Below are 13,025 nucleotides of genomic sequence, written 5' to 3'. Positions count from 1 at the left end.
GTTACAGATTGTGGGGTACGTTTTTTCTCCCATTCCTCGTGAAATTGAGAAATTTTAAACTAAACGAACATATATTGGAAAAATTCGAGTTTTTCATTTTTACTGTCTTATTTTGAATACTTTCCTCTAATACCTGTGGGGTCAAACTGCTCACTGCACCCCAAGATGAATTCTTTGAAGGGTGTACTTTCCTAAATGGGGTGACTTTTGGGGGGGTTCTCTTCTGCTGACACTACAGGGGCCCTGCAAACGCACCTGGCGCTCAGAAACTTCTTCGGAAAAATCTGCACTGAAAATGCTAATTGGCGCTCCTTCCCTTCTGAGCCCCGCTGTGTGCCCATACAGTGGTTTATGCCCACATATGGGGTACCGTTCTACTCAGGAGAACCTGCGTTACAGATTTTGGCATGCAGCTTCTCTCCTGTTTCTCGTGAAATTGAGAAATTTCAAACTAAACGAACATATTATTGGAAAAATTCTAGTTTTTCAATTTTCCTGTCTTATTTTGAATACTTTCCTCTAATACCTGTGGGGTCAAAATGGTCACCACACCCCAAGATGAATTCTTTGACGGGTGCACTTTCCAAAATGAGGTGACTTTTGGGGGGGTTCTCTTCTGCGGACACTACAGGGGCACTGCAAACGCACCTGGCGCTCAGAAACTTCTTCAGCAAAATCTGAACTGAAAATGCTAATTGGCGCTCCCTTCCTTCTGAGCCCTCCTGTGTGCCCATACAGTGGTTTATGCCCATATATGGGGTACCGTTGTATTCAGGAGAACCTGCGTTACAATTTTTGGGGTACTTTTTTTCTCTTTTTCCTTGTGAAATTGAGAAATTTCAAACTAAACGAACATATTATTGGAAAAATTCGTGTTTTTCATTTTTACTGTCTAATTTTAAATACTTTCCTCTAATGCATGTGGGGTCAAAATGCTCATCCTACCCAAAGATGAATTCTATGAGGGGTGTACTTTCGAAAATGGGGTGACTTTTGGGGGGATACTATTCTGCTGACACTATAGGGACGCTGCAAACGCACCTGGCGCTCAGAAACTTTTTCAGAAAAATCTGCATTAAAAAAGCTAATTGGCGCTCCTTCCCTTCTGAGCCCGGCTGTGTGCCCATACAGTGGTTTACGCCCACATATGGGGTACCGTTGTACTCAAGAGAACCTGCGTTCCAAATTTTGGGGTGCAGATTCTCTCATGTTCCTTTTGAAAAGGAGAAACTTTAATCTAAACATATATATTATTGGAAAATTAAAATTTTCGATTTTTTTATGGTCTAATTGTGAATACTTTCCTCCAGCCCCTGTAGGGTTAAAATGCTCATTATACCCCTAGATTAATTCTTTAAGGTGTCTAGTTTCCAAAATGGGGTCACTTATGGGGTGTTACAGCATACAAGCCTCCTAAATCAACTTAAAAAAAAAACTGGTCCCTAAAAAAAATCAGTTTTGGAAATTTTCACAAAATGTGATAATTTGCTAATAAATTTCTAAGCCCCATAACAGCCTAAAAAAGTAAAATATGTTTCCCAAATTATGCCAGAATAAAGAGGACATATTGGTAATGTGATTTAGTAACTAATTTATGTGCTATGACTTCCTTTTTTAGAAGCAGAGAATTTCAAAAGTTCATAAAATGCAAAATTTTCAAATTTTTCATGATATTTTGATTTTCACAAAAAACACACAAAGTAGTGACCAAATTTTGCCACTAATATAAAGTGCCATATGTGACGAAAAAACAATCTCAGAATCGCTAGCATACGTTAAAGCATCACTGAGCTATAAGCGCATAAAGTGAGACAGGTCAGATTTTGAAAAATGAGCCTGGTCATTAAGGCCAAAACAGGCTGCGGAGGCAAGGGGTTAATTTGATGCCCGCTATGAACAACGGCCGTTATTTTATAAGTTGTGTGAACCAACGCCTTCAATGGAAATCATTGAAGAATGAAAACAACAGCCATTGGGTAAATGTTTGTTACCCTAGGTTGCATAGTTAAAGGGGTATTCCAGGGAAAATCAATAATTTAGCAAAGGAAAGTGTTAACCAAGGTTAACACTTTCCTAATATACTTACCTTTTGTTTTTTGGCCCCCCAAGGAGATCTCCGGTCCGGTCACGTGATCTTGTGGCTCGGATCCTCTTCTCCTTCCGGTTCGGTGACGTCACCCAGCCGGCGTCGCTCTCCGTCTCATTAGCAGCAGAGCACTGAACCCTGACTGGCTTGGTAGCGTGTAGCCAATCAGGGTTCAGTGCTCTGCATCCCCACACGCTTCAGAGTGGGGGTCCCCCGAGGCTGCAGTAAATTATCAGGGGTCGTCGGGCTCAGTGCCGGTCACCAGTTACATGGGCCGGCACTGCTCTACAGCAGGTGAATGCGGGGTCTAGATCCATCATCACTCCGCAGAACCCCCCCCCCCCCCCCCCCCCCCCCGTCAGCGATGCCGACCGAGTCCCGGGAGGGGATGCGGCGGGCGGCATTACTTCATTCATAGCTACCAGACACCCGGCTGCCCGCCGCATCCCTTCCCCCCAGGGACTCAGGGTCGGCATCGGTGGGGAAGTAATGTGTATCGGCTGCTGATCCCCCCCCCCCCCCCCCGGCCCCCCCCTCCCTGTGTCCCTGTCAGAGATCGCTCACCCCCACCCCCGGAGTGTGCTGCTGGCCCCGATCTCTGCACTGGTCTTAGGCACCTGTACTCAGCTGACAGGCTCTGTGTACGGAGCAAGAAATCTCTCCTGCCTCACTCACACAGAGCCTGTCAGCTGAGTACAGGTGCTTGAGACCAGTGCAGAGATCGGGGCCAGCAGCACGCTCCGGGGGTGAGCGATCTCTGACAGGGACACAGGGAGGAGGGGGAAGTCCTGCAAAGTAATATGTATTTGCTGCTGATCCCCCCTGCCCCCCCCCCCCCCTCCCTGTGTCCCTGTCAGAGATCGCTCACCCCGGAGCGTGCTGCTGGCCCCGATCTCAGCACTGGTCTCAGGCACCTGTACTCAGCTGACAGGCTCTGTGTCAGTGAGGCAGGAGAGATTTCTTGCTCTGTACACAGAGCCTGTCAGCTGAGTACAGGTGCTTCAGACCAGTGCAGAGATCGGGGCCAGCAGCACGCTCCGGGGGTGGGGGTGAGCGATCTCTGACAGGGACACAGGGAGGGGGGGCCGGGGGGGATCAGCAGCCGATACACATTACTTCCCCACCGATGCCGACCCGGAGTCCCTGGGGGGAGGGGATGCGGCGGGCATCCGGGTGTCTGGTAGCTATGAATGAAGTAATGCCGCCCGCCGCATCCCCTCCCGGGACTCTGTCGGCATCGCTGACAAGGTGGGGGGGTTCTGCGGAGTGATGATGGATCTAGACCCCGCATTCACCTGCTGTAGTGCAGTGCCGGCCCATGTAACTGGTGACTGAGCCCGACGACCCCTGATAATTTACTGCAGCCTCAGGGGACCCCCACTCTGAAGCGTGGTGGGGATGCAGAGCACTGAGCCCTGATTGGCTACACACTACCAAGCCAGTCAGGGTTCAGTGCTCTGCTGCTAATGAGACGGAGAGCGACGCCGGCCGGGTGACGTCACCGAACCGGAAGGAGAAGAGGATCCGAGCCACAAGCTGCAAGATCACGTGACCGGACCGGAGATCTCCTTGGGGGGCCAAAAAACAACAGGTAAGTATATTAGGAAAGGGTTAACCTTGGTTAACCCTTTCCTTTGCTAAATTATTGATTTTCCCTGGAATACCCCTTTAAATTTCCCCCAACAAATAATTGTACTGGTTAACCTGTTTTAAACCTTTGAAGACCCAGCCCAAAATTAACCAGTGGACTGCGGCAATTTTCATTTTTGCGTTTCATTTTTTCCTCCTCCCATTCTAAGAGCTCTAGCACTTTCAGATTTTTATCTACAGGGCCATGTAAGGTTTTGTTTTTTTTCTTTCATTCTACCATAACATGTATGACAGAACCTCCAAAATATTATTTATGAAAATATAAATTGGTGAAATTGGAAAAAACAATGCAATATGGTAACTTTTGGGGGGTTCCTGTGTCTAAGTAATGCACTATACGGTAAAAGCGACATTCTACCATTATTCTATAGGTCAGTCTGAACACAACCATATGCAGGTTTACACAGAATTTCTGATGATTTTTTTATTTTATTTAAATTATATATATATATATATATATATATATATATATATATATATTTATTTTTTTTGCAGTTAATTATTAATAAAATAGTTCTCTTGTGACTCTTATAACTGTTTTAGTTTTTCACCTATGGGGCTGTATGGGGTGTAATTTTTTGCGCCATGATCTCTTCTTTTTATTAATAACCTATTTGTGTTGATCTGACGTTTTTATCCCTTTTTATTTATTTTTTTTATATATAATGTAACAAAAAATTGGTAATCCTGGTGCTTTTTCCCCACTTTTCATTTACGCCGTCCAGCGCACGGAATGATGATCGTTATATTTTAATAGATAGGACAATTACCCACACTATGTATATAATATGTTTACTTTTATATGTTTTATTTATATAATGGGATAGGGGGTGTTTTTAATCTTTATTGGCAGAGGGGCTTTGGGGTATTGTAAAAAAACATTTTACTCTTTTTTTCTTTTTATTACACTTTTTAAGTCCCCTTGTGGGACTTTTATATACAATTATTAGATTACATACACTGATCATTGCTATGCTATAGGCATAGCATTGATCAGTGTAATAGGAGTACTGCTGATTGAGCCTGCCTGTGGCAGACTCAATCAGCGGAGCGCCGATCGGAACGCACAGAGGAAGGTAAGAGACCTCAGGCGGTCCGTAAAAGCTATCGGGACAATCGATAAGTGACAGGAGCTGCTCCTGTTACTTACACTTAAACACTGCAGTATTTAAGGGGTTAATGACAGGCTTCAGCACGATCGCTGCAGTCTGTTATTAACGGTGAGGCCCGGCTGCTCAATGCAGCCGACCCCCACTTGCTATGAAGTGTGCACCACTCCTGAGCGCGCTTCATAGCTCCCGAGAGACCCAGGACTTAAATGAACGTCCAGGGTCGTCTGGTGACAAACTTCCAGGACATACATTTACGTCCAGGGTTGTCTAGGGGTTAATCATCTTTAATATATATATATGGGCACCTTTAAAGATGCACACTCATCTCAACTAATATAGCTATACTAAGGGCTTGTTAAAATTAATATCTCCTTCCCCTGTGACATCCTTTCCATTTTTGACAGTTTCACTTTACACCAGGTTTGATAAATCTCCCCCTATATCTATATCTATCTACATTACAGCTTTATATACTTCAGCCAGACCAGCAGTGGTGTTCTGTAACATGGATAATGATCAGTGGTCAACAATGGGGGGGAAAAGAGCAGAATATCAGGATAGAGGAGGCAAGTTTGCTAAATGAATGTATTTGCAAAATTATTTTTATCTTAACGAGCCCTACAGGTTTACCCATATTAGTTAAGATGAGAATACCTCTTAAGGGTCAGTTCACACGTACAGACTCGCAGCGTAAATCTCGCTGCGAGTCTGTCAGGTCCTGGCGGTTCACTGTCACTACATACTTGCAGCTGACCGCTTTTGAGTCCTGCACAAACACAGTGTACGTCCGGCAAATCAGCAGAAGGTAGTCACATAATGACTCCGTCCTGCTCATTTAAGTCAATGAGGCCGTAGGCCGTACACTGGGCTGCATGCCAGCATCCTTTTTTCACTGATTCCTGACGTGTAGCCCGACGTGCGGCCAAAAACGAGATGTGAACATACCCTAAATCTGCTTAAATGTAACTTCATATTGTTGCTGCCCATTGTGAGACTAAACATTCATTCCATATTTGTTATTATCTATTCAGTCATCTTTCCCAGTTAGCTGCTGCTTTCTGCTAAAGACACAAAAAATTGTGTGAGAGCTTTTCTCTTAGTCTCTCCTCCCCCAAACAAGTCCCTATCTGCAACTTTGCAATGCCGGGAGGGATAATGACTGTGAGTTCATCAGCAACTTGATCTCCAATTAACCCTCCCAATATTACAAAGATGCTACAAGAATGGGAGAAGGGACTGAATAGATAAAAACAAGTATGGAAGGAATTGTTAGTCTCATCGTGCCCTTAGTGCACAAAAAAAATTATGTTTGAGCTGAATACCCCTTTAAAGGGGTAGTTCACCCAAATTTTTTTTCTTTCAAATCAACTGCTGCCATGAAGTGCCAGAGATTTGTAATTTACTTCTATTAAAAAATCTCAAGCCTTCCAGTACTTATCAGCTGCTGTATGCCCAACAGGAAGTTGTATTATTTCTAGTCTGGAGAGCAGGAGAGGTTTTCTATGGGGATTTGCTACTGCTCTGGACAGTTCCTGACATGGACAAAGGAGGCAACAGAGAGCACTTTGTCAGACAGGAAAGAAAACACCACTTCCTGCTGGACACACAGCAGCTGATAAGTACTGGAAGACTTAAGATTTTTTAATAGAAGTGAATTACAAATCTCTGGCACTTCATGGCACCAGTTGATTTGAAAGAAAAATTTTTTGGGTGGACTACCCCTTTAAACTGGGTTGCTCACCTAATGTTCACAAACTGGAACATATTAAAAATTTGGCTTTTAGTGCCATATTTTGGGCCCTATGTAGCATATTTCATACACAGGACACTTAATAAAACATACATTATAATGTTCTTAAAGGTTAAGTTTTATTAGATTGTGGTACTCTTCATGTACACACATGAAAGTTCTCCTGAAAAATTTGGTGAAAGATTGACCATTTAAAGTTATATGATGTAATAAATTCTTCTATTGATCATTTACATTTTTCTTATGTGAAGAAAAAGAAAGAGTCTCGAGGTGGCCCACACCAGGAATTAAGTGATGATGATGATGATAATACAGAGGATTCTGAAGAGGGAGAGGAGGAGGATGACGACGACGATGATGATGATGATGATGATGACGACGAAGACGAAAATGGATCTTCAAATGTAGGGTAAGAGAAAAGTAACTTAAAGAGGACCTGTCACCCCCCGTACCGGGATGACAGGCTCCCGACCCCCCCCGTTAGATCCCCCTATACATACCTCATCGCGCCGGGTCCCGCTTCCTGAGCCGGTCGAGTGACTGAGATTTCAGCGCCCGACGCACGCGCTCACAATAGAGTCAGATGCTCATAGAGAATGAATGGGGAGTCCCATGCTCCGTCATTCTCTCCTGTGAGCGCGTGCGACGGGCTTCGGGCGCTGAAATCTGTCACCCGACCGGCTCAGGAAGCGGGACCCGGCGCGATGAGGTAAGTATAGGAGGATCTTACAGGGGGTTGGGAGCCTGTCACTCCGGCACAGGGGGTGACAGGTTTGCTTTAAAGGGAATCTGTCAGCACCTGGTCCCGAGGTGCTGACAGTGTAGTGCAGATGTGTGTCCCACATTGTCTGGCCTCTCATTCTTTTTGTCCTCGGTGCTATAGTTTGTCCCCAATCCGTCCCATTACCTTGGTATCAAGTGCCATAGAGGTGTAGCGGTGAGGCCTTCGTGCCGCACTTTGGCACGCCTCAACACTACTGCCTCCTTCCTGTTTGGCGTGGCTGGTCATTGCGGCCCGCCCCCCTGCTACCTAGGCTCACACCTGCGCCCTGGATGTGTGCGGGACCAACCCAGGTGCTGACAGATTCCCTTTAATTGATAATGGTCTGGTTTTGCAAACCACCAGCATCATGTGTCATTATGAAGCCGAGAGCTCCGAATCGGTTTAAATCTTTGTGGTACTGCACTGACACAGGCACCGTGCCTGTGCGGTTACCAGTGTAATCCTCGGTCCTGAGCACTTGCCCGGCCCCATAGTGTCAAGCTAAGGATCGTAACTAACATGGAACGGGAACAGCGCTGAGGAAGAGGGGTAAGAGACATACTGTCCTCCTCGGTGCCCCTTGCGCAATTTTAGCAGCTTAGATTCGTCTAACCTGCTGATAGTTCCCCTTTAACTGCAATGAAAATTACATTATAGCTTCAAAAGAATGAGCTGTGAGTATACAAAACCTTATAAAACAAGGTAACTTTGTGTTTTTTAATTTTTCTTTTTAACAGTTATGATCCTGCAGATTTTGAGCATCTTCCAGTAACACCTGAAATTAAAGAGTTGTTCCAGTACATCACTAGGTGAGACAAACTAGCTGTGTTTTGGTCTGAATTTAACTATCCCATTATGTGTATAAGTTCTTCATTATAGAACAGTTTGAACAAAGATGTAAACTTATGTATTATGACATGTTGGCTGTTTAGGGGCTGAAAACTTCCAACAAACCACACACTTTTTTTTTTTTTGGTATGATTTATCATTCAGTGACCACAGCAGGATACGCTTAGAATATACTGCACAATAGACAGTTTCCTCCTCTGTTTTAATCAAAATAATTTTTGAGATTTTTCATGAAAGGTATAAAAGTACAACAGGGAAGGACAACACACAGAGGTCAGATCCCTGTAAGGGCTCGTTCACACAGAGCAAAAGCAGCTGAATTTCTGTGCTGAATCAGCACTGAAATTTCAGCCGTTAAAATAGGTGCAGAGCTAATTTCCATTGTGTTGAATGGAAATTCTGCTCTGCAGTTCACACGGTGGAATTTCCGCACTGAACATTCCGTGGCTAATCCGCTTTCCGCCAGAAGAATGAAGATGTTCATTCTTCCGCTAGCCAAAGCCTATACAAATCAATGGGGCTCTGTTTTTCTGTTTCAGCGTGGAATACGCGCGTAATACAAGCGTAATACATGCGGAAATTACGGCTGAATCAGCGCAGAAATGGGGGAAAAAGGGGTGGGGGAATCCCAAGACAACCCAAAGGAGGTGATACCAGGGGCCCACAAGAAAGAAATGACAATGTCAGCATGCACACAGCATATGACCACAGCAAAAGTTTCCCAAAAAAAACCATACATACATATCTCTGAAATTAGTGCATCTCCATCAATTGCAAAGCGGTGATGTTTTGCCATTTCTGGTCAGCTTCTCTCTGCTTAGCTCAGCTCCTTCTCCTCTGCCAGCTCTGAGGTGATCTGTTTTAGAAAATTCAGGTACCATATAGTCTAGTCTGCAAAATTATTGTTGGCACCTCCCTCTATTACTCACTGAATACTCGCTGAATTTCAGCGCTGATTAAGTGCTGAATGCATGCGGAATCAGTGCGGATTCCTCAAGTATTCCGCGCTGAATTTGTCAAGAGCTGATTACGAGCTGAACACTTTCCTAACAGAATACGCAGGGATTCCGCTTACATTCTGCTTACATTCTGCTCGGAATTCAGTGTCAGTTGATTTCAGGCGGAAATGTTTCCTCGCATAATCCGCCCCTTTTTGCTCTGTGTAAACGTAGCCAAAGAAAGAACAAACAAACAATACAAAAAACGTTTTGGCAATGTTTAGTATGCTGTATGGAAAGCCCAACAAGAATGAGGAAAGCGTATCTTAATAAACCTATTATGAAAAGGAAAGTCTCTGTGTCTTCTGTTATAACATAAGAATACAATCTATATAATAAAGCCTGCCAGCTATAAAGGCCTCCAATTCCAGCATCCTCCACAAAACTATCATTCAGGTGGCTAACGAGGGAGTGGCCCTGCCCATTATAAGTGACAAAGGTGCCAAGCCCAACGGGCCCAAATTTTTTATGCCTTCTGTTTCTCATAGGCATATTTTTCATTAGCTATGAGGCAATTAACTTTAGTGATCAGGACACAAATCATCAAGGGGTCCTGGTCAAGCCAGGATTGTGCTATCCATTTCCTGCCTGTATATAATATCTAGGCAACAGACAGCTTTTTCAGGACTCGTCAAGTCTATATCCTCCACATAGCCTAGAACACAGACCAAGGGGGATTGCTCTAATTGAACACAGAACACTCTCTGGACAGTGGAGGCAACATCCTGTCAGTACCTTGTCAGTTTAGGACAACGCCAGGACATATGCACTCGCTCGTCTCTCTCTGACACTTGGGACATAAGGCATTAGGACGAATTTCGACTTTAAATAAGAATGCAGGAGTTCTGTATACTCTGTGCAGAAGATATAGTTGGGACAAGCTGTGTTGCTTACCTACAGATAGTTGGGGTATCATCCCCAAGACCTCTTTCCACAGGTCATACTCGAGAGGACCCAAATTGGGCTCCCACTTCTCTTTTATGGTCAACGGATATTTCTCCCGAAATTTGTCATGTAAATGGATGTATAGTATAGAAATTAAGCCAAAGGTGGACGTAGATCAGTTTCCTCCTTATTACATGAAGTGTCATTACTCTGTCAGCCTTACTTTGTGCCCAGAACTGTTTTTTCACGTTGCTTTAACATAAATGCCAGAATAGGTCCTGGCATATGCTTTCAACAGTTCTATAGACCCTCACTACTCAACAGTCATTTTTGATCTTCATTTAGATTCCATCTGTCAGGATTTGTGGGACTGAATAGTACAGACTTCCGGGTTCATTAAAAAAAAAAGTCATACTCCACAGGATACAGTACCGTGAGGCTTTATATAAAAGTAGGATCCTTAACGTGACTCTGCACCCACAATCTGACCCCACCAAACCGCTTGTACGTTCAGATAGCTGCTTTTAATACAAGATCTGTCATGGGGTCCATTTTTGGCAGGTGATCCAGTTATTGCCCTAAAAAACAACTTTTTAACTGACAGCCCTGTGCCCTTTGGCCGTGGCTTACATTGTGTATGCATTAGGCTGGCACAACCTCTCTGTCCCTCCTCCCCGCCCTCCTCATCATCATTAGGAATGCTCCAGGCAGAATTTCTCCTATTCCTCACCTGTGTGAACATTGCATATGGGCTGGATCGTTAAGGCACCTGTGCAATGTTCAGACAGGAGAAAATGTTTCAGTGGCATTCCTAATGATGAAGAGGGTGGGGAGGAGGGACAGAGGGGTGGTACAAAGTTAGGTCACAGATACTCTAAGCAATGGCCTTTGGCACGGGACTGCAAGTTTAATAGTTGTTTTTTTAGGACAATAACTGCATCACCTGCCGAACGGACCCCAGGACAGATCTTGGATTAAAAGCAGCTATCCGGAGGTACAAGTGGTTTGGGGGGCTCAGATTGTGGGTACAGAGTCGCTTTAATATGTGTACATTGGGCAATCACTGCTTTATTGCTGTGCAAAATTAGCGCAACATTGTTCTATGTGTCTATTGCTACTATGTGTATGTTACAGCCTGAGTAAGCCTAAAGCTCTTGCATTTTTTTCAGATATACACCACATGCCATAGATTTGGACCACAAGCTGAAACCTTTTATCCCAGACTTTATTCCTGCTGTGGGAGATATTGATGCATTTCTGAAGGTAGCTTTTAACATTAAAGACTAGTATATGATAAAAAAATAATCTGCCTACAACACTACGGAAGTACACAAAATGTACATACATGGGAATGGTTTTTGTTTTTATATCTTATTAAACTGTAATGTTATAAAAAATAAGCACAAACAAAATAAACTTGCTTTGAGCAGTTGAGGTATGCTCACTTTGCGGATTTTACAATCATAGAAAGCTGTCAAAAGAAAAAAAACACCTGGTCCATCTAGTCTGCCCTTATATTTTTTTCCTTTTTTAATTATCTTAGGACAGATATATGTTTATCCCAGGCATTTTTAATTTAATTCATGTAGATTTACCTACCACTTCTGCTGGATGCTTGTTACAATCATCTACTACTCTTTCATTAAAGTAATATTGTCTCATATTGTTTCTGATCTTACCCCCAACTAACCTTTTAGGCTATGTTCACACTACGTAAGAGACCGGCCGTTCCGTGACCCCGGCCGAGTCACGGAACAGCCGGTCACTGGCCGGATCATCTCGGATGATCTTTCCGGTCGCAGAGCTCTGATGCGGGCGCATCAGCGCGCGCCCGCATCAGAGCTTCCCATAGCACACAGTGAAGCAAGCGGCCGGAGCCGCCCGATTTACTGTGTGAACTGACAGGGTTTTCTGCGGCCGGAAATTCACTGAATTCCGGCCGCAGAAAACTGACATGTCAGTTATTTGCGGGGCCGCACAGATCCCGGCCGGAGCGTATACGATGTGTATACGCTCCGGCCAGGATCCCATTAAAATCAAGACATTGTTCCACCGTGCCAAAAGTACGAACGGCCGTACTTTTACGTAGTGTGAACATAGCCTTAGACTTGAACCCCTTGTTCTTGTGTTCAGTTTCTTATTTAGTCTTTTAACATATTGAAAGGTTTCAATCATGTCTCACCTTTCTCTTTTTTCATATCCTTCGACCTCTTCTATTTTAAAAGGATAGTGCAGCGTTTAACATTTATTCACTAAATAACAAACATTACAAAGTTTTAGAACTTTGTAATGTGTGTTAAATATTTAAGTGAATGGCCCCTTCCCCGTGTTCCCCCAACCACCGAAGTGTGGTGCATTATACACACCAACCCCGGCTGCCATCTTGGGTCGACGATGTCATCTTCGGGAGGCCGACTGAACCGCTCCAGCCGTCCCTCATGCTGCCCCGCCTCTGCCGCGTCTTCAGCCGCTCAGCCGATCGCGGCTGAGCAGCTGAGGACGCGGCAGAGGGCGGCCGGCTTGAGCGGTTCGGCCGGCCTCCCGAAGATGATGTCGTCGACCCAAGATGGCGGCCGGGGTTGACAGCAATGTAAGTATAATGCACCACACTTCCGGTGTGGGGGGAACACGGGGAAGGGGGCCATTCACCTAGATAACACACATTACAAAGTTGTATAACTTTTTAATGTGTGTTATTTAGTGAATAAATGTTAAACGCTGCACTACCCCTTTAACAATATGTTTTGATGAGGTTGAATACGTTATATGTTGTAGGTAAGGACACAGTATTGCAGATGTGATCTCACTAGAGCTCTATACAGCAGGATCGCTTCTGGTTATACCTCTTGATATAAAGCCCAGCATATGATTAGGTTTCGTTACCGCCTGGTCTAACTAGTCACTCTTTTTGAGGCAGAAATCACTGCCTATC

General features: G+C 44.4%; 1 protein-coding gene across 3 annotated transcripts in view; it reads left to right on the top strand.

Moving 5' to 3' along the window:
- IFT46 (intraflagellar transport 46) overlaps nt 1-13,025 on the top strand; it is a 47,407-nt gene that overhangs the window by 12,288 nt on the left and 22,094 nt on the right. For all 3 annotated transcript variants that reach the window (XM_069946520.1, XM_069946519.1, XM_069946518.1), the window contains exons 4-6: nt 6,850-7,007; nt 8,099-8,170; nt 11,263-11,356. In XM_069946520.1, the coding sequence (XP_069802621.1) occupies nt 6,850-7,007; nt 8,099-8,170; nt 11,263-11,356 (324 nt within the window). The remainder of the gene's footprint in view (nt 1-6,849; nt 7,008-8,098; nt 8,171-11,262; nt 11,357-13,025) is intronic.

Source organism: Dendropsophus ebraccatus, chromosome 12, assembly GCF_027789765.1.
Source record: "Dendropsophus ebraccatus isolate aDenEbr1 chromosome 12, aDenEbr1.pat, whole genome shotgun sequence".
Taxonomy (NCBI): Eukaryota; Metazoa; Chordata; class Amphibia; order Anura; family Hylidae; genus Dendropsophus; species Dendropsophus ebraccatus.
This window is presented reverse-complemented; position numbering and strand designations above follow the sequence as displayed.